The sequence below is a fragment of the Jaculus jaculus genome, chromosome 3, assembly GCF_020740685.1.
Source record: "Jaculus jaculus isolate mJacJac1 chromosome 3, mJacJac1.mat.Y.cur, whole genome shotgun sequence".
Taxonomy (NCBI): Eukaryota; Metazoa; Chordata; class Mammalia; order Rodentia; family Dipodidae; genus Jaculus; species Jaculus jaculus.
Window position 1 is genome coordinate 32648827 of NC_059104.1, and position 19948 is coordinate 32668774.

Sequence of the window (19948 nt, forward strand, 5' to 3'; positions counted from 1 at the left end):
TTAACTCTCTACTGCTTAGCTCTTCACAAAAGATAACTAACAGAATCTTACTTAACTGACATACACTGTTTTCAGTGGTATTAACTGCTCACTAAAGTTAGTAAAATTAGTAATGTTAGTAAAAATAGTAATTACTGCCCAGCTGCGGCACTTACCCATTACTTTAGCATAGCAAGGCTCACAGTGTATTGTCTGTCTGTAAATCCAAATGCTGTCACCTGCCTGTAGATTTTCCAGAGGTCGTTTGCATATTTCACACTAAAGAAGAAGTTTATATTACAGATTAAGTCTAGATTCTCATGAGGATGGTGATAGAAACACCTTTTTAGTTCTTCTAAGACTATCTTTTCTAGGAACATGCAGACTTAAGAGAATCTGCAAGGACACTGGAAGTACCCTTGCCTAATAGCCATAGGCTAAATTGCTGAACTGTTCATATACATTCCCTCTGCATCTTTCTACCATGCAGGTACATTTCAAGGTGCATATACTACTGAAGCTTTCTAAGCTCACAATTAAGCAAATACAAATTTTTAAAAATTTGTGATGTCATGGACAGGATGACCAATGAATCAAACAATAACATGCACTCAGGCTGGAGAGATGGCTTGGTGGTTAAGACACTTGCCTGTAAAGCCTAAAGACCCAGGTTTAATTCCCCAGTACGCATGTAAAGCTAGTTGAACAAGGTAGAACATTTATCTGGAGTTCATTTGTAGTGGCTGGAAGCCCTGGTGCACCCATTCATTTTTTCTTTTTTTAAAAAAAAATTTTTTTTATTTATTTATTTGAGAGAGGGAAAGAGGGAGAGAGAGAGAGAATGGGCATGCCAGGGCCACTGCCAACGAACTCCAGACACATGTTCCACCTTGTGCATCTTATTATGTGGGTCCGGGGGAATCAAACCAAGATCCTTTAGTTTTATAGCCAAGTGCCTTATCCACTAAGTCATCTCTCCAGCCCTACCCATTCTTTTCTATCTGCCTCTCTCCCTCTCTTTCTCTCTCTCCTTCTCTCTCTCTCTCTCTCTCTCTCTCTCTCTCTCTCTCTCTCTCTCTGTCACACACACACACACACACACACACACACACACACACACACACATTCTTTCTCTCTTAAGTAAATAAATAAAATACTTTTTAAAAGAACATGAACTTATACCACTGGCTTCCCTGAAAAAGAGATGTGCTATCCAGTTAAAATCTATAGAGCAAAACAAATGGCTGATCTTACAGGGTTTAGAAGAAAAAAATTATCTAAGTTCTGTTGGTTATAGAAGCAAGGAAGGGTTGGCCTCTGTAAAAGAACAGTTTGCTGCTGATTGGCCAACTGTCGTATCCTCTAATCACAGTGAGAATGGAAATAAATCATTTAAAATTCAATAAATGATCTACCCTAAAACCTTCAAACCACAGGCCAGAGAGATTTGCTCAACCATGTTTGTAGCAGCTCAATTCGTAATAGCTAAAAGCTGGAATCAACCCAGATGTCCATCATTAGAAGAATGGATAACAAAGATGTGGTATATCTACACAATGGAATTCTATACAGCAGTAAGAAAAAACGACACAAAGAAATTTGAGGAAAAATGGTTGAACCTGGAACAGATCATTCTCAGCGAACTTACCAATCACAGAAAAAAAATCGACACATAGTCTCACTCATCTGCAACACCTAACCTGAATCTACCCAAGATACCCTACATACCAAGCAAGCACCTCATGGACTAGACAATAGGATGGATGGGGAGGGCGGGGAGGGCATCAAAGGGTGGAAAGCAGTAATCTGAACCCAAACGGCAATGGTACCATAAAATTCTACTTCCTAAAAGACAGACCAAATGGCTGAACCTTCACTAGACCCTTACAGGAAACACCTGAACCACAAGACACTAGAGAGGGTAGGGATCAAGACTAACCTAAATCTTCTACATCTTCCCTCCCTCCCTCTCCCCTCTATCTCTCTCCTCTCTAACTCTTGTATATTAGTTATGTTTTTCTCCAATTTCTTAGTGGGCACTGACCTGTAACCCCCACTTCCAGCTTGGGGCTACCATCCACAATGAGCTTTTGATCAGAGAAACCTACAAGGTTTCCCAAAACAATGAGACTTCTGACAGAGTACTTGATGACCCACCAAAGGCCAGTGGTAAGACCCTATTGCTGAAGACTCCGTATGCAGCTGACATGTAAAATGGAATGGCATGGCTGGAAGCCAGGAGAGAGTCAGTCCCCAGACAGTCAGCGTGTCTAGTGCCAGAAGGTGCTACATGGGCCAGTGGGGGAAATGACCAAGATCTGTCCAAGCAACTCATTGTCTAACCTAATTAGCAACACATAACCTGATGTGATGCCCACACAAGTGCAATAGTATCACACAGCCATGGTGGGGAACCAACTGCTCTTGATTTTAACTGATCACCTCAGTGGTACTAGACCCATAGCTGGAGCTGGGAAACAAGTCAGAACCATACCCAAACACAAGCCCACTCTCCAATATCAAGCTACCATCAATCATGGGGTACAAGAGGGCCTACACCTATCAAACTCTCTATCAAAAAAGTAATTGTTATCTCAATTTTCCGGGTGCTAACTTACTCTCCGTTGGAGAATCTGCTTCTCTTTTTCAGATAGATGCAGATCCTAAGGAGAGAGCTGCCACAACATACCTCAAAAGGGGCCCAACTGAAACTAAGGACAATTGGCGAAACAAGCAAGGGTGATGTTTTCCTGTGAACTGGATACCAGCACAAAGGGGAAGGAGACCAACGCAGAGAAAAATCAACTCCTACCAAATCAGAGAGCCAGAGCCTCAGAGGCCCCCAACACCTCAGCACTGAAGCAGACCAAAAATGAACCCAACATGGCTCAGGGAAATTTTGCGGAAGAGGGGGAGGAAAGAATGTCAGAGTAACATGTTGGGTCATGATTTGCAGAGACATTTATCATACCAATAACTGTGGGCTAACTCCACAATGCACGACCCATTTACATCAACAAGGAGGGTCCAATGGGAGGGGGTAGATCATAGATGAGCCTAAACAATGGTACCAAACTGCCTGTATTTGCTGAAAAGAAAACTAATAAATTAAATTAAAAAAAAAAAGAAAAGTATTCCTGTTTAAAAAAGCCATAATCAAGAGACTGTTCTTTGTTTAGGTCTGCTGAACAATAAATTGAAAGTATTATCTTCTTCATTTAATTATATTTTATAACTAGACGTAATTTCATGTTCTTATGATCAAAGAATTATTCAGTTTTTAGGTTACATTCTTATAAACCTATACTGGATATGTGGTTTACATTTCTAATTATTACCTGTTGCTATCTGAAGGTGACTGAGGGACAAGCAGTCAGCTGACAAAGCTGTATGTCTACTTGACCGGATGAGATAACTTACATCAACAATGGAATGCCAGCACTAGAAAGCACTAGGGTTTAGACAAATGATTCTCAAACAGACAACATACTAGTACAACCATAGAGCTATATAAAGTACCACTGTCAAAAAAATAATCTCTGAATTATTGGCTTATTTGGTACTGGCCCTGATAACTTGAATTTTTGTCCTTATTAAACCTAGTTGATTGTAACATACAGACAGAGTTAAAACCACTGGTCTAGGCAACTGCATCATTTTCAAGGTAAGGAGGCCAAAGTAGTTCAAGTGACTGTGCCAAGTCATGTAACCATAACTATTGACATAGCTAGAACTCACACCTTCATACACACCAGCTCATGTAATCACAGCAAGAGCTATGTGGACCCACACCTCATTGCTGTGAAACCTGAGTAATAATGCAACAATGAAAGAGCTACTAACTTTCTTCTCAACAGTTTATTTTCCATTTGTGACTTCATTATAAATTTTATGTAATGCATTATTTATTAAAATGTTACAAAAACTTTGAAAAGAAGAAGTGTTTATCCTTTTCACAGACTTAAATCCCTAGGGTGAGTGAATAGGTGCATCTGTAATTAACTTTAACCCTACAACCAAGATAGTAATTACAAACAATTGAGGTTTTGGCTACAAAACAGAACATTGAAAGATACATAAGTAGCATTTATTAATGTGGTTTATGGAGTTTTTAAAAAAATTAGCTTCATCCTATGCATTTTAATAATTTTTTTCTTGTCATCGTACAACCTTTTATTGAGCAAAGTAAAGTAAAAATGTTTACCTTAAAGCAAGTAGAGTGACAACAAATTTGTAATTCATCTAAAATCATTTTGGTTTCTACACCCAAGGGTTTGCGGCAGTAAGTGCACATATCTCTTTCAATGACAGACCTGGCAAGACATGATAAATTAAAAATACCTGTAAATTTGCCATCATACAAAGACAGATCTACTCCCTATAAAGTTAAAGGAAAATATATTAATTTTGATGGTACTTTAGGAAATTTTACTAACATTATAAAAGCTTAAAATTACTCATCTTCATAACAATTGATTCTCTAGTTACCTCAAAATAATATCAAAGAAAGGATATCTACAAAGGACAAACACGTCCAGTTTCTCGGTTGAATTAATTCAAAGTATATGAAGGCCGAAGAGAGTTTTTAATTATTAATTTACATAAATCACTTAACAGAAAACATATGAAACTCATGCTGCAGATTAATGCAACCTTTTAACTCTAAAACATTCAATAGGCTAAAACTAAATATCCATTCAAAGGTATGTTTATAAACTTGTAAATGAAAAATCCCTTTGGGTCCAGAGTCAACTAAATATTTCTCTAGGCCTCATGTTAAGAGTCAGGATATTTACATTAATGTATACATAATTGAGTGGTGAAATAAAGATAGCCAATACTTGTATAATGCTCGAGGCAAGCAGTGCATTTCCCATGTTCTTTACTTGTAGAAACTCATTTATTGTTTTCACAACATCTCTCAGGAGTCAGTATTATGACCATTGGCATCACTTTATAGTAAAGGACTGTGAGGCACTGAAGAATAGGTGAGCTGCTGCTGTCAAAGTGCCAGTGCCAGTAATTTTAGTGGAGGTAGGGTGGTCCCCAAGTTCTGTGCAATGAGCTAGTCATACCCACATCTCCCATGTTTCTTTCTCTGTTTGTGTATGTATGGGGATGTACAAGCAAAAAAACACAAGATGGGAGGTATAGGGAAAATAGTGAGAGGGGAAAGGAATTAGGGTAGAAAAATCTTCTCTGGTTTTATGCTTTCAGTCATTCAAATTAGAAGACTTTATATATAATATTAGAAGATATATAAAGGCAGATTATACATTCTTCCATACATGCATGCATACATACATTCATACACATATATATGCATACATTACACACATATATACAAGTGTGTGTGTGTAGAAATATAATTTCAATTGATTCTAGCTGCACATAGATACCTAACAATTATTTCCCTATTAGTTGTCTATAGACACACAAGCTGAAATTCTCCAATTAAAATTAAGAGTAGACAAAAAGAGCCCTATGTCATCATTCCATTTCACGGGGTCTGATCTAGGGGCTAGAAATACAAAGAGAGGAGCTACGTTCTCCTCTAATGAGCTTTTCTCTACTGGGGAAGCCGAGGAAATAAAATATCACCAGGACTTTGGTGCCTGCTCCACTCACATTTCCTTTAGCCCATGGGACATGGGCTCATGTTTTCACAGTTCACTTACTGAGTGTCTGTTAGGTGCCAAACACCATGCTAGAAGCTGAGGGTGTACCTAAAATTAAGGGGCATCCTTACTCTCAGTCATATGTCCACCAGAGGAAGAGCAGGCATTTTTATTACAGCTTGTTTCCAGCAGTTGAGTAAAAATTCTAACATTTTTCCCTTTCTCCACCAAAACCTGTAGCCGGCTGTCTTCTGAGCATCCCCTAGGAACCCCATGGAACAGGAAACAGCCACCAGGCTCCCCAGCAGCCAAAGCCTGGAGTGAGAGCTAGTTCAACACTACATTCACACTCATCCTAACCCCACTCATGAGAGCGAAGCTGGGTCCAGAATGGCTTAAAGCAGTGCATCCAAACAACTGGCTTTGGGAAAGAGTGATGTCTAGTTACTTGCAGACTGTGCCAGACAGAGAACTCCTGGGAATCACCACCAACAAAAGGGATAGCCTGGAAGACAGCCTGAAAGAGGGCTCTGGAATATTGTGCACCAAAAGCAGAACCTGATGCGCAAGAAGGAAAGCTGACTGTTTGGGATGCAAACTCCTGGATGTAGATCAAATGCCAGTGACTTTAATGGAGGCAGTGTAGTCCCAAAGTTCTGTGAGACCTACGTTGAAATGAACTAGTCACTTTGTTGTCTTCATGCACATATGTAACAGCATCAGAACCATCTCCAGAGGGAAGAACAGTGCAAATACGACACATGAACATATAAGCGTGTATGTGTGCTTGTGCGTACACATGCATGTACTTTACAGACGTACTCACCTATCTGAAGTTGAGTAAACTGTTGGTATATACTTTCCTGATATAGTTTCTTGATATCTATCTTTTGAAGATTTACTGAAAAGAAATGCATAGAGATATGGGGAGAATCTGGTTATTTTTTCTTAGTATTGATGTAAATAACCACATAAAGGTAAAAAACACATTCTCTCACACTATTGGCATTGTTATTAAAATGAGAATAATGGTGATGACATTGTGAACTAGGATGATGTACTGACACCTTTCATTCTCTTAAAGATTTTTTTAAAATTTATCCATGGGAGTCCTGGGGAATTGAACCTGGGTCCTTTGGCTTTGCAGGAAAGTGCCTTAACAACTAAGCCATCTCTCCAGCCCTTCTTTCATTCTTTTAAACAGTAGATGTCCTGAAGCAAAAGAACCACCAAGTTGACAAAGCATCAAACAACACATAATAGTGTGAGAAACTTAGAAATGAATGCAGGCAAGTAACAAACTAAGAATTTTTCATAAAGTGCATACTTGTTCTCCTCTCATCTAGCAAAATAAGGCCAGCTGGAACTGGTGGCACAGGAATCTAATTCCATCTGCTTGGAAGGCTAAAGCCGGAGGTATACAAGTTCAAGATATACTTGAGATACAAAGGAGTTCATTGCCTATCTAGGCAAGTTAGCAAGACCTTGCTTCCCAATAAAAGTGAAAACAGGGCTGAGATGGAGCTCAGTGGAAAAGGGTCTGCATAGCATGTAAGAAGCACTAGGTTCAATTCCAAGTCCTACAAAAAAATAATTAATTAAAATGTTTTTAAATTAACTAGCTAAATCTATGTGCGACCTACCATAAATAAGGGATAGATATAGGCCAGCACACACATGCACACACATGCACACACACCATTCACAGGGAGAAATATGGACCCAAACATTTTGAGGAAAACTCTGGAATTTCTTATTCTTACTTAAAAATATACTAGAAAGAGTAACTTAAAATGAAAGCAAAAGAAGTATAATTTCTAAAAGTCTTCCATTTTCAACTGGGTAAGCTGTTGCAGCTTATAAGTGTCACTCTGTGCTGGAGACAAATACAAGTTCACACATATTTAGGCATGACTCACATTTCATCATACTATTGCTGATGACACTGAGGCTTAAAGATTAACTGTGTTGAGGTGCAGAGGTGGTTCCATCAGTAAAATGCTTGCTGTGCAGTTATGAGGACCTGAGTTCCAGTCGCAGAACTCACATAAGTGCCAGGGGCTCCTGTAATCCCCATGCTGAAAAGGCTAAGGCAGAGGATCCCTGGAGCTTACTCTTATCTAGTCTAGCCTAATTGGTGAGGTTAAGAGATCCATGTTCAGTGAGAGACACTGTCTTAAAAACATAAAGTAGAAAGCAGTTGTAGAATACACCTGATGTCAACCTCTAGCCTAACACATGCACACACATGTATCCACATACGTAGAAACAGACACGTATCACACACACACACGCACACACACGTAAATAAAAAAGAGTAACTTTTCCAGGGTTGTATGGTTAGGAAATAGTAAACAAGAACTCAACCAAGGACTCATCCCTGACCCCATTTCTAGGGACTCTGTCAGCGTAGACTTAAGAAAGCTAGGGAGGATTGAGGCATATCACTATTCTTGTTAGGCAAAGGTTCAGAGGCAAACGAGTCTTTTCAGACATAGTCTTCCCTAAGAACTACTGGCCTGATATGCCACCACATTATCTTTTATGGCCATGATTCTCACGCCTGAGTGTACATCAGCATATGATGAGTTGGTTGAAATAGATTTTGCCAGTGTCCCACTTGCAGAGTTTCTGATTTAGCAGGACTAGGGAGGGGCCAGAAAATTTTCATTGCTAACATGTTTTCAGCTGACAGTGATGGTGCTAGCCCAGAAACCACACTTTTAGAATTACTGCTCTACGTGTGTATGATATTTATATACATAGCTACTGATGTATGGTAGTTTTACAAAATAATCGATAGTTAGTATAGTTAAATAATTCAAGTACGTTTTAGTTTCTGCACTTCCATGAATCAAGCTAATATTCTTTTATTCATCTATCTGATAAATCAAAAATCTAGAGCATAATGTATAGTGGAGTATGCCTAATAATTTTTTAAAAATCACTATTGTAGTTAGCTAGCATGAATTCTCATGAGACATTTCTTTAGAAAACACGATGCTTTGGTATAATATCCCACAGGACTGGCACTGTGTCTGAGAGATTACTGTGTAGCACAGAACACACACACACACACACACACACACACACACACACACACACATACACACAAGTCATTTTTATTGTGTTTGGAAAATGTAGGTATCTTTTCTTTACTATAATATTATTTTGATGCTACTTACCTAGTTAATTTCTTTTAGATTTAAAGACTATTTGCTATTTCAAAATTTATTCTGTTATTTTACCTTTTGGTTTAACTAAAAGATAGGAGGGTTACTTTCATGAACCTACCACAAAGTAAGAATTGGATGGAGAGAAAAATCAATTTGGAAGTTGTATGTATGTAAAAGTCACACATGAGTTTGAAGGGTCTTTTTAGGAGACTGCTTACCTCCAGCTATGTTTTCAGTTTACTGTCAGGGTACCCTGCACACTGAAGACCCTCCCGAATACTTTGTTTTGGGCATTTTTGAAATGAATTTACACATGACACATATATCTACATTTGTATATCATGCTATTATAGTTTCCTAAAATTATACCAGTTCTTATTTGTATACTACTTGGAAACTGAATGAATTGTGAATCTCTGACTTTGACTGACTTTGATTTTTCTCAGAATCTATCACAGTAAGCAAAAGAGTTTATGAAATATCAACTTCATGTAATTTTGTCCAGAGAAGATGTACTCTAAGTTATATCTTCTACTTCACATTAGAAGCAGACAACAGAGAGAGCCATTAAGTTAGCAAGGCTTCAACTTAGTATGATAAAATTGTATGATTTTATATACCTTGTTATAACCAAATACTCATATAAGTTTAGATAAGAACTTTCAAATAACAATCCTAATGTTTATTCATATGTTATTGAAAATGTTCAGTCCATCCAATGGCTATTGTAAACCTTACAAGTATTATATGTATAGAATGTTGTTGTATAGCAAATTATTCCAAATGAAAATATTCCCTCATGGAAGGAGGAGGGAAGAAGGAGTCAGGAAGTCAGTCTGGGAGAGCTGAAACTTAAAAGTTTGTTACACGACCATTCTCTAAGGATATGGGAGCAATAAATGACCGTGGACGAGACAGATTCTGATCACTGTTGTGTAGCACTTTCTTAAACTTTTTAATTACCCCTTGAGGACATATAAAGGGTAAACAACTGCTGGTGGAGAGACTGCCCTACAAGTCAAGCTGCCTCCAAGTCATGCAGCATGCTCCAGAAATGTAGCTTCCCTGAGTCGTCACCTAGGCTAGGGTAGGTTTCTGGTGGTGCCTTTGAATCACCCACGATCCCTTAAGCAATCCCTCATCCTGCCCTTTAAGTAACCCCAATAAACTCATTGGTTCACAAAAACTGGTTTTAATGCAATCATGCTTTGGTCTGCAATCTGAGATGACATCTGTGTATTCAAAGTCTCTCCAAGGAAAAGATTTCATACAACAACCTTAATATAGTCATAAACAATTTTCTTTTTGAATAAAAAAGCATATCCAAAAATGATCATATCTCTTATTAAACATTGTGATGTTATGAATCATTCTCAACTTGAATGGATTTAGAATTACCTAGGAGACACACCTCTAGACGTGTCTGTGAGGGTGCTTTCAGATAGGATTAACTGAGGAGAAACATCTACCCTAAATGTGGGTGGTTCCATCCAGTGATGTGGAGTCTCAGACTGATTAAAAAGGGAAAAGGGAGAAAAACAGCTGAACACCAACATTCTCCACTCTCTGCTTCCTGATCTGCCCAAACATGAGGGTTTATAGGTACATGTTACTACCTCCCACACCTTCCTCACCATGAAGGACTATACCTGCTTAAACCATGAGCCAAAATAACTCCTTTTTTTTCTCATGTTACTCTCCCTGTCTGTTATTTGAACATATCAACAAGGAAAGTAATTAATAAAAAAATGGTATAAAGGAGTGGGGCTTTGCTACAATAAACGTGAGCATTTTGTTTATAGGACTTTGGAACTGGTTTGTGGGAAGGGGGAAAAAATAGAGCTCTGTAGTATTGATGGCCTAACATGCTATTGGCAGAGCTTAATGTGACATTCTAGTGGGAGCTTCGAAGACCATAATACTGATAAAAATGCAGACAGTGGAGATTGTGTTCATGAAGTTTCAAAGGAAAACAAGGACTCTATTGGCAACTGGGCTAGATATCTTTCATGTTATGTTCTGATAAATAATATGGCTGCATTCTGCCTGAGCCCTAATACTTTGAGTAAGAGGGAATTTTGAAACAGCATGGCTCCAGGCTGTGACATGATCACCGCTTACTTTTTTTGTGAGAACTACATCAGGAGAGAATGGGGAGATATGAAAAATGTACATTTCTGCAAGAAAAAGAGCTTGAGTGAGTTTGAAGTTGCAAACAAGGCAGGTGTGGAAAGCACTGCTATAATTGTTAATAGGGAGCTTAGTAACCATTAAGAAGAAGCCTCACACCCATTAACACTGAGACAGTAGGAAAGGCATCTTGAGGGTAAGACCCTATAGAAGGCTCCAGCTTGCGAAAATGCAGTCATACTAAAGGGGAAAGAGTGAACTGGATACACTGTGGGAAGGGTTCCTCATCAGAAAACAACCTGTTAAAAAAGCATTTTCCCAGTTTCAGCCACCAGGGTTCACAGACACGACTGTACAAGGAGGCCAGGCGGCATCTCAAACTAACAGCAGAACTTGGTAGTATTGACCACACAGCAAAGGCATACAAAATGCAAGAGCTACAGAGTCATGGAAGCTTGTGGCAAAGTTCCAGAAAGCTGCTGAGGCTGAGCAGTGTGGATGCATCAGGCTTAGACTCCCTACAAGGACACCCTAGAGGCCATTGCATGAAGCTATGAGGATGAAGTCTAAGTAAGAATGGAGAGTTCTGGATGTTGGGGAGGCTTCTGCTTCCCAAGTGCTGGGATTGAAGGCATGCTCCACCACGCCTGTCTGTTGAAGAAAGCTGCAGGCACAGAATGGAGTCATCCCAAAAGAGTGTCCTACAGGCAGCGGAACTGAGGGGTGGGACTACCTAAGGCTTTGGGGAGCCCAGAAAAAATGCCAGTAAGAGCCCCAGATAACAGACCTAGAGCTGTAGGATTTGGTGGTTGGATGCCAAGACTTCAGTCTTGCTTTGCTCCTGTTTTTACTTGCTATGCCCCCATTCATCCCATTTGACATGGAATGTTCATTCAGTGTTACGTAACTTGTTTTTCTGATTTTCACAAACAAGAGTTTGCCTTGAGTCTTAGAAGAAACTTTGCAGTTTGGGCTTGTGCATAGTGTTAGAATGGTTAAGACTTTGAGAAATCTTCCAGAAGAGTGGAATGCATTTTACACAATGGGATGGCTATGGCCACAATGACCAAATATAGAACATTATGCTTAAAAACTTATGGTTTTGGTTGTCAAACTGGCAAGTGATGGTTAATCTTCATTGTCAAGTAGACTGGTTTTCACAACTATAAAATGAAACAAAGTATTTGAAATATGTTTCCAGTACCTATTCTCCACATATGTCCTTGTGTAGACAACAGTGTCCTTGGATCCTGCATGCCCAGTCCCATGGTTGGAGCTGAAATAGAAAACATTTTACTTAATGTTGAAAGATTATTTATAGCTGGGTGTGCTGACATTCACCTTTAATACTAGAACTTGGGAGGCAGAGGTAGGAGAATCACCATGAGTTGAAGGCCAGCCTGGAACTACAGAGTGAGTTCCAGATTATCTGGGCTGGAGTGAGACCCTGCAAGAAGGAAAGAAAGAAAGAAAGAAGAAAGAAAGAGAGAGAGAGAGAGAGAGAGAGAGAGAGAGAGGGGGAGGGAGGGAGGGAAGGAGGTAGGAAGGACATAAAAAGAAAGAGATTATTTATACAAAGCTATTTCCCAATTTAATACAAGAAGAAATTTTGTATATTCCTTCTAAACCATTATTATTATTATTATTTTGGATTTCAAGGTAGAGTCTCACTGTAGCTCAGGCTGACCTGCAAGTCACTACATAGTCTCAGGGTAGCCTCCAACTCATGGTAATTCTCCTAACTCTGCTTTCCAAGTGCTGGGATTAAAGGCATGCTCCACCATGCCTGACTTAAACTGTAAATATTAAAATGAAAATATGAAAACTCCTAAAAATTGTCAGGTCTCCCCTAACTTCATCCATGTTGCCTGACTTTTGGGTTATTTTTATGAAAATTGGACACTCTGTAAATTTATCTTAGATTATAAAAACTATTTTAAACATCTTGAATAATGAATTTTAATGTCTATATCCCTGGGGTCCCATTCATATTTCTTAGCAATAAATGTCTCCAGATACCCTAAATGAAAGGTTAATTGGCTATCATGAGAGAACATCTTATTTAATTCAGATCTAGCTGAAGAATGTGAAGATCAATATCACAATCATGGCACTTACAATGGCGGACTTTTAAAGACACAGCCAAAGTTTATATTTTCCTATCTATATGCCCCAACAATAGCTGAGCTATTAACTGAATAACACTTGGGTGGAAGGCTATTCACATAATTTCAGATAAAATTTAAAATGTCTATATTTCAAAAGGGGTCAACACCAAAGGTTAGTGGTAAGACCCTACTGCCAAAGACACCATATGCTATTGATACGGAACATGGAGAGACCTGGCTGGAATCTGGAAGAGAGTCAGTCCCCAGACAGTTAACTCTTCTACTGCCAGAAGGTGCTACATGAGTGACTGGGGAAAAATGACCAACATCTGTCCAAGCAACTCATGGTCTAAGCTACTCAGCAGCAAACAGCCTGACATGATGCTCACTCGAGTGCAATAGTGGCACACAGCCATGATGGGAAACCAACTGCTCTTGATTTAGCTAACAGATCTTCCCAGTGGAACAAAATCCATAGCTGGTTCTGGGAAACAAGTCAGAACCAGATCCAAAAATGAACCCACTCTCCATTATCAAATTCCCACCAGTCATGGGCTACAAGAGGGCCTACATCTATTAAATTCTCTCTAAAATAAGAATGGTTATCCCATTTGTCTAGTGCTGACATCACTCTCCATTGGAGAATTTGCTTCTCTTTTTCAGATGGATGCAGATTCTGAGGAGAGAATCAGCCCATCGCACCTCACCAGGGCCCCAGCTGAAACCATAGAGGAATTGGAGAAATGAGCAAGAGTGCTGCTTTCTTGGAAAACCTGGCACCAGCACGAAGGTGAAGGAGATAGACACAGAACACTGTGTATATAACTAATAATAAAAAGAGAGGTCAATATGGATGTGGGACTTAAAAAACAAACAGACAAAAGAAACCCAGAGGGCTAGTCTTTGACTTTACAATTGCCTGTGGTACCTGAGGCTGTTCCTGACTTCATAAGAATAGACAGAGGTTCCTGTGGACTCATTGTGCCGAGCATTAGAAGATCCATTGACTTGGTCATCTAGCCTGAGAGAACAAACATATGCATTTGCCACTTAAAATCGAGACCCTCATAAGATTTATCGTTTTATTAAAGTTTTACTCACTAGACTTTTTCCCCTTACATCTGCCTAGTTTCTGCACAGATACACACAGAATGCATAAATCGCTTTATTGCCTGCATGGGAACCATTGTCTTACTTTTAAAATGAATTCACAGGCATGGTTCACAATATTTAATGCTGAGAAAGAATGCACTTTAATGACGGATAGAAACCACTGGAAATAGGTTCCTCAAATGTCCTCATGGCAGCAGTGCCCTTTTAGACAACTTCTATGCACAACATAGATGAGGCTTTATCAACTAAATGAAAATTATCCAGGGGTTGATTTTTGAGACATTCCAGGTCCCATTTTTGCTTTAATGGAAGACAGTACTTTGAAGACTGACCTAGATTTCTGCTAATCTAAAAATGTCACTATGTTTCACATTTCCATGGAACAGAAGACATTCTCAATGAAAGAATACTGAAAATTTTAGCCACTTTTCATCCTCTACATTGGTAAACTTTGACACAGACAAGACATGAAAACCTACAGGAGAGTTTAGATCTTAACCAGGCCCTTGCCATTCTCAAACTGGCTGCTTGTTCCTTTTCTCCAGCTCATAAAGATGAAAATACCTATTCAGGTATCATTTCTGACATACAAAAACTTCTTGCTTTAAGGCATATATTTCAAATCTGTTAAATAGTGCAAAGGTAGAATTGATGCTAACAAAAGGCTTTCTAACATGATTATTAGAATCTGCCACTCTAGGATAATAAGTGTAGGTAGGAATTATTGAAAACTACTCACACTAAGTTCTTGCCTAGGATTCATGAGGCTCTCATTTGAAACCCAAACACCATTAAATAAGTACCTAGATTCAAATCATGTAGTTTATAACATAAAATATAATTTGTAAAATACATAGTTTCAAATAGCAAAGGCTATCTGTGAAACTGAGATGCATTTATATTGTCCTCAGCATTACAAACTAAAAAAATAGTCACCAGTGTGCCAAATTCACAAGCAGAAGAGAAAAATATCTGGGTGTGATGGTACATGTCTCGAACACCAGCACTGGTGTAGAAAGATGATTGTGAAGTCAGCCTGAGCCACAGAATGACTTCCAGATCAACCTAGTCTAGCCCCGCCTCAAAAATGCCACATCTCCCTCCCCTGCAAAAATGAAGAGGGGAAGAATTTCCAAACAGTAATGTTAGAGACTAAATGGTATTCCCTCATGTGCTGAAATTACAATCATTGGTGTCCTTTGTTATCCCTTCCATAAAACCCCATTTCATGAGCTGAAACTAGAGCACCTCTCAAATCAAATAAAATGAGAAGTTCCTTAATTATATTTAGTCATTTACTCAGATTATTTTTAGCGTTGGTGATTTATATATGAATGAAGTTGGATAATTGGAAGTCATCTCAAAACAGACGATGTGTTTCCAGGATAAGCAGGTCCTGGAAATGTATCTTCCCTCATACTACCAAAGAATTTCTCTGGATACAACAAAGACAGGTGCAGCTTGTAGAACTGTAAAAACATAAGCTATTAGATTAAAGACCCTTTTGCAGATGCTATGGGGAAGGTGAGCCAGCTTTTCACTCTCTGCAGAAAAATATTAGCAATGCTAGTTCTTTTATACTCACAGAAAACTAATGGAAAAGGCAGAAGCACCTTGGGAAGGTTTAAAAAGAAATGGAATCGGGGCTGGGGAAATGGCTTACCAGGTACAGCACTTGTCTGGAAAGCCAAAGGACTCAGGTTTGATTCCTCATTACCCATGTCATGCCAGATACACAAGGCGGCACATGTGCCTGGAGTTTACTCGCAGTGGCTGGAGGCCTTGGTGCGCCCATTCCTCCCCTTTCTCTCACTCACTATCCCTACCACTCTCACCAATAAATAAAATAAAATCTACTATTTTTAAAGTTCTTAATATGTAGGGGGAAACATTCATTGTTAACCAAGGAAAAGTTATCAATTCCTACCTAACTTAAGTAGCTTGAATAGTAATAAACTACAGCTTGTATCTTATACTACCATTTTGCAAAACAAAGTATTAAAGCAGGTTTTTAAGCTTTTTTAATCGGTTGTATAAAGAAGCTTCAAAATTAGGTCCTATTTTATGTTGAGGAATTGTGCTTTTTTTTTTTTCTTTAGTATGAGATATCCAAGGACCAGATTCCCACAGTCCTTTCTGCACAGCTAAAAACTTATCAAGCAACAGCAAGAGAAAACTAAATCCTCACAGCCCAAGTAAATGGCTTTAGGTTTCCATGACACATTTTACACCAAGGACTAGAACACCAGGACTAAGAAATGCTAACATTCGTAGAATGCTAACAATTCGTTTCCTATCTAAGCTATTAAACTTTCAATAGTGTAACATTTTGCATCTGGATACTATTTAAATATAAATGCCACAATGCAATTCTAATCCCTAAAAGTCTTCTGCTAATATACTATCTACTCAAGTGACTGTGGAATTAATAAGAAAGAAAGTAAATTGCCATTAACCTTACCTCCCATTTTTATTTATAGTCACATAAGAATGCATGTCAGTTAATTTTTCTGGGTCTTGGTCTCTAAAGGGAAAAAAAAATATACATGTGTGTGTTTGTGATTTGGTTGGAACACAATTTTAGGAAATGAGGAAATATAATGAGAGATAAAAATCAATGTATCTCTTATACAGCCATTTTTTTGTTTATAAAAGTTTGGGGGCATTGAAAATCAGAATTAATCTTTTTTTAAATTTTTTTGTTGTTATTTTTATTTATTTATTTATTTGAGAGCAACAGACAGAGAGAAAGAGGCAGAGAGAGAGAGAGAAAGAATGGGCATGCCAGGGCCTCAGCCACTGCAAATGAACTCCAGACGCATGCGCCCCCTTGTGCATCTGGCTAACATGGGTCCTGGGGAATCCAGCCTCGAACCGGGGTCCTTAGGCTTCACAGGCAAGTGCTTAACCGTTAAGCCATCTCTCCAGCCCCAGAATTGATCTTTTTGATCCATATAGCTTTTGGACCAAATATGAAAGTACATCTGAGGTATAAAATAAAGCATAGATGCTTGACTAGCATGTAAAAGGCCCTGGGTTAGATCTACAGCATCAGTTTTTTTCAAAACTGTAGATTATATAAGAGGAAAGTAAAAAGCCTAACTTTTGGAAAGTTCAGAAATCCAGTCTGAAAAGACATCAGTGATTTCTATTCATATACGGTTAACATTTAATCAGTACTGACTATGTCCGAAAGCATTGTATATTTTCACAAAGGTTATCTCATTCAGATCTCAAAATCCTACAGGACAGTAGCTGGGGCTGGAAAGACTAAGTGAATTTTCCCAGACAAACTAAATAAGTTATGGAAGATTAAGATGTGAGGCCGAACCACCTGTCCAGTAAAACTCAACTATGGAATGTTTACCTGGAGACTTCAGTGAGGCTGTTAGGATCAGAGGCACATCACAACTCAGCCAACATTTGAGTAAGAAATTCATAAAGGGAAGGATAAATGGAGTGATTAGATTCTTAAATCCCATGCTACCTCAAGAGTTTGACAGTGTTTCATGATCTTCAAGGTTTTCTGGAAAGTTTTATGCTATTTATATGTTTGGCATAATATTAAAAAGGCCTTATTGTTGTTGTAAAATGTTTTTGTAAGTTTGGAAAAGCCATTGTCATAAACCCCACTGATAAAAACATTGTGTAGGTGTCAGAATTAAAGTCCGTCTCCTCTCTCACTTCCTCCCAGGCATTGGTCAACTTCATCAGCTTCTTTTCCTAAACAAAGTTACTAATAATCATGCTTGCAATATGTTGGGGAGAAAAATGTGATCTGTGGCAAAAGGACTACAGTTGTGGGTAAAGTGAGGACAGATAAATGGATAATGGTAGTGTAATGGTGCAGAAGTGATAGTCTTGATTCCATAGTTTTGAGGAGTACTTTTTAATTTTCATTTCTGTCCTAATTAAAACCTTTGGCATTGATGCCAGCTCCTAAAATTCTCCCTTCTCATCCTCTAAAATGTTGGACTTAAATAAGGTTACTATCCATAGAGCAGTATATGGACTCTCACTCACAAAACTAATGTTGATAAAGATATAAAATTCTATAAAATATACTCATCTCTATGTAGGCTGAGATTGAATACTTTTTACATAATATGCAAACCATCAGTAATTGATAAAATATGAAAATTTGGCAGTATTCCATAGTCATTCTTAAGCCTGTCACTTAAAATACTATCTGCATACTTTTGAAAATGTAAAAAAAAAAATGGGTAAATTGCTTCTTAATATCAGTTACAATAAAAATATGGTGACAGACATCTTTAATCCCAGCACCATGAGTTCAAGGCCAACCTGAGACTACAAAGTAAATTCCAGGTCAGCCTAAGCTAGAGTGAGACTCTATCTCAAAAATTATATGCTAATTAATATATTGTAGAAACAATGTTTCAATAATCCAGAAATATCAAAATCATTTGATTTTGTAATCTAAATATAAATTTCAAAACTTAATTCCTCAACTATAACAGTCAAAACTGTGTGAGGCCAGCTCTGTAAATTTAGAAATGGTGACAGGCAGCTTTGAATTTTCCTAAACCTTGATGGTTTTCACTAATTCCTGGAGCCACCTTCTTGACATCAAAGGCCACAATACCATCTTAGCAGCTAATGCCATTAAGTATTATTCGCTTAAACTTGTGACAAACTTTAGCAAATACTTGAGGAAAACAGTATAAAATTACTTTGAGTTTCACAATATTTTACTAATTCAGTTCCCCGGGTACATCCAGCTATTGCTATTATGACTGGCAGTAGTAAATGGTAAAAGCTCACAGGATATGTGAATCTTGGAGAATCAGAATTCTGTCCCAGAACGGTATTCTCTCTCCACTGAGAACATTGGAGGCCCTGAATGCTACTCACAAGGAAGCTGGTAGCTTTAATTACAACATGAAAATAGCCTGAAAACATAAGTGTTCCATGAATATGAGAAGATACAAGTTGAAGACGCACCTGTAAGCTAAGAGAGCATCCTAGAAGAAACTTCTCATCTTTTCTTGCGCAAGAAACAACTCCACTGATAACTAAGTTGGTCATAGATTTCTAACCTCTACAACTGTGAGAGAATGTCTGTTTAAGCAATCTGTTCTAGGTACTTTATTAGAGCCACCTTAAACACACACACACACACACACACACACAGAGAGAGAGAGAGAGAGAGAGATTTCTACCTACTTAATGGGGTTACATTTAGTTTCTTAGCCTGATGGTGGACACCTAATTCTTCTGGAACATTCTGTGTGTGACTGTTGCAAGTTGATGTTTTTGATGTACCTAAACCTCTCAAGCTCTTTGGGCTACCTGTACTTTTGAGGGAGTATAAAGAATGAGTGTGGGGCTGGGGAGATGGCTTAGCTTTTAAGACACATGCCTAGGAAGCCTTAGGACTCATGTTCGATTCTCCAGGTCCCACACGATCCAGATGCACATGGTGGCGCATGAATCTGGAGTTCATTTGCAGTGGCTAGAGGCACTGGCACACCCATTCTTACTCTCTATCTCTCTTTCCTTTTCTCTCTGTCTCTAATAAATAAATTTTAAAAATAAAAATGAATCTTAAAAAAAAAAAGAAAAAAGAATGAGTGTGGTACCACATGCCTTTAATAATAGCTCTTAGAAGGCAGAGATAGGAGGATCATTGTAAGTTCTAGGCCAGCCTGAGACTACATAGTGAATTCCTTCTCAGTCTGGAGTAGACCCTACCTCAAAATACAAAAACAAACAAACCAAAAGGAATGTTTTCAATTCTGTCCCACTACATGCATGTCTCCTCTAATCCCTTCCTACTTCCTTCTCTCCAAACCTCCCCTGA

The 19948-nt window shown here is 38.4% G+C and overlaps 1 protein-coding gene across 1 annotated transcript in view; it reads right to left on the reverse strand.

Moving 5' to 3' along the window:
• Positions 1–228: 228 nt before the first annotated feature.
• Scel (sciellin) overlaps positions 229–19948 on the reverse strand; it is a 63498-nt gene continuing 43778 nt past the window's right edge. Inside the window, exons 12-18 of the mRNA XM_045146024.1 lie at positions 16586–16648; positions 14864–14927; positions 13940–14027; positions 12108–12179; positions 6424–6498; positions 4184–4292; positions 229–258 (exon numbers count right to left, since the gene is read on the reverse strand). Of these exons, the coding sequence (XP_045001959.1) occupies positions 4240–4292; positions 6424–6498; positions 12108–12179; positions 13940–14027; positions 14864–14927; positions 16586–16648 (415 nt within the window). The 3' untranslated portion in view covers positions 229–258; positions 4184–4239. The remainder of the gene's footprint in view (positions 259–4183; positions 4293–6423; positions 6499–12107; positions 12180–13939; positions 14028–14863; positions 14928–16585; positions 16649–19948) is intronic.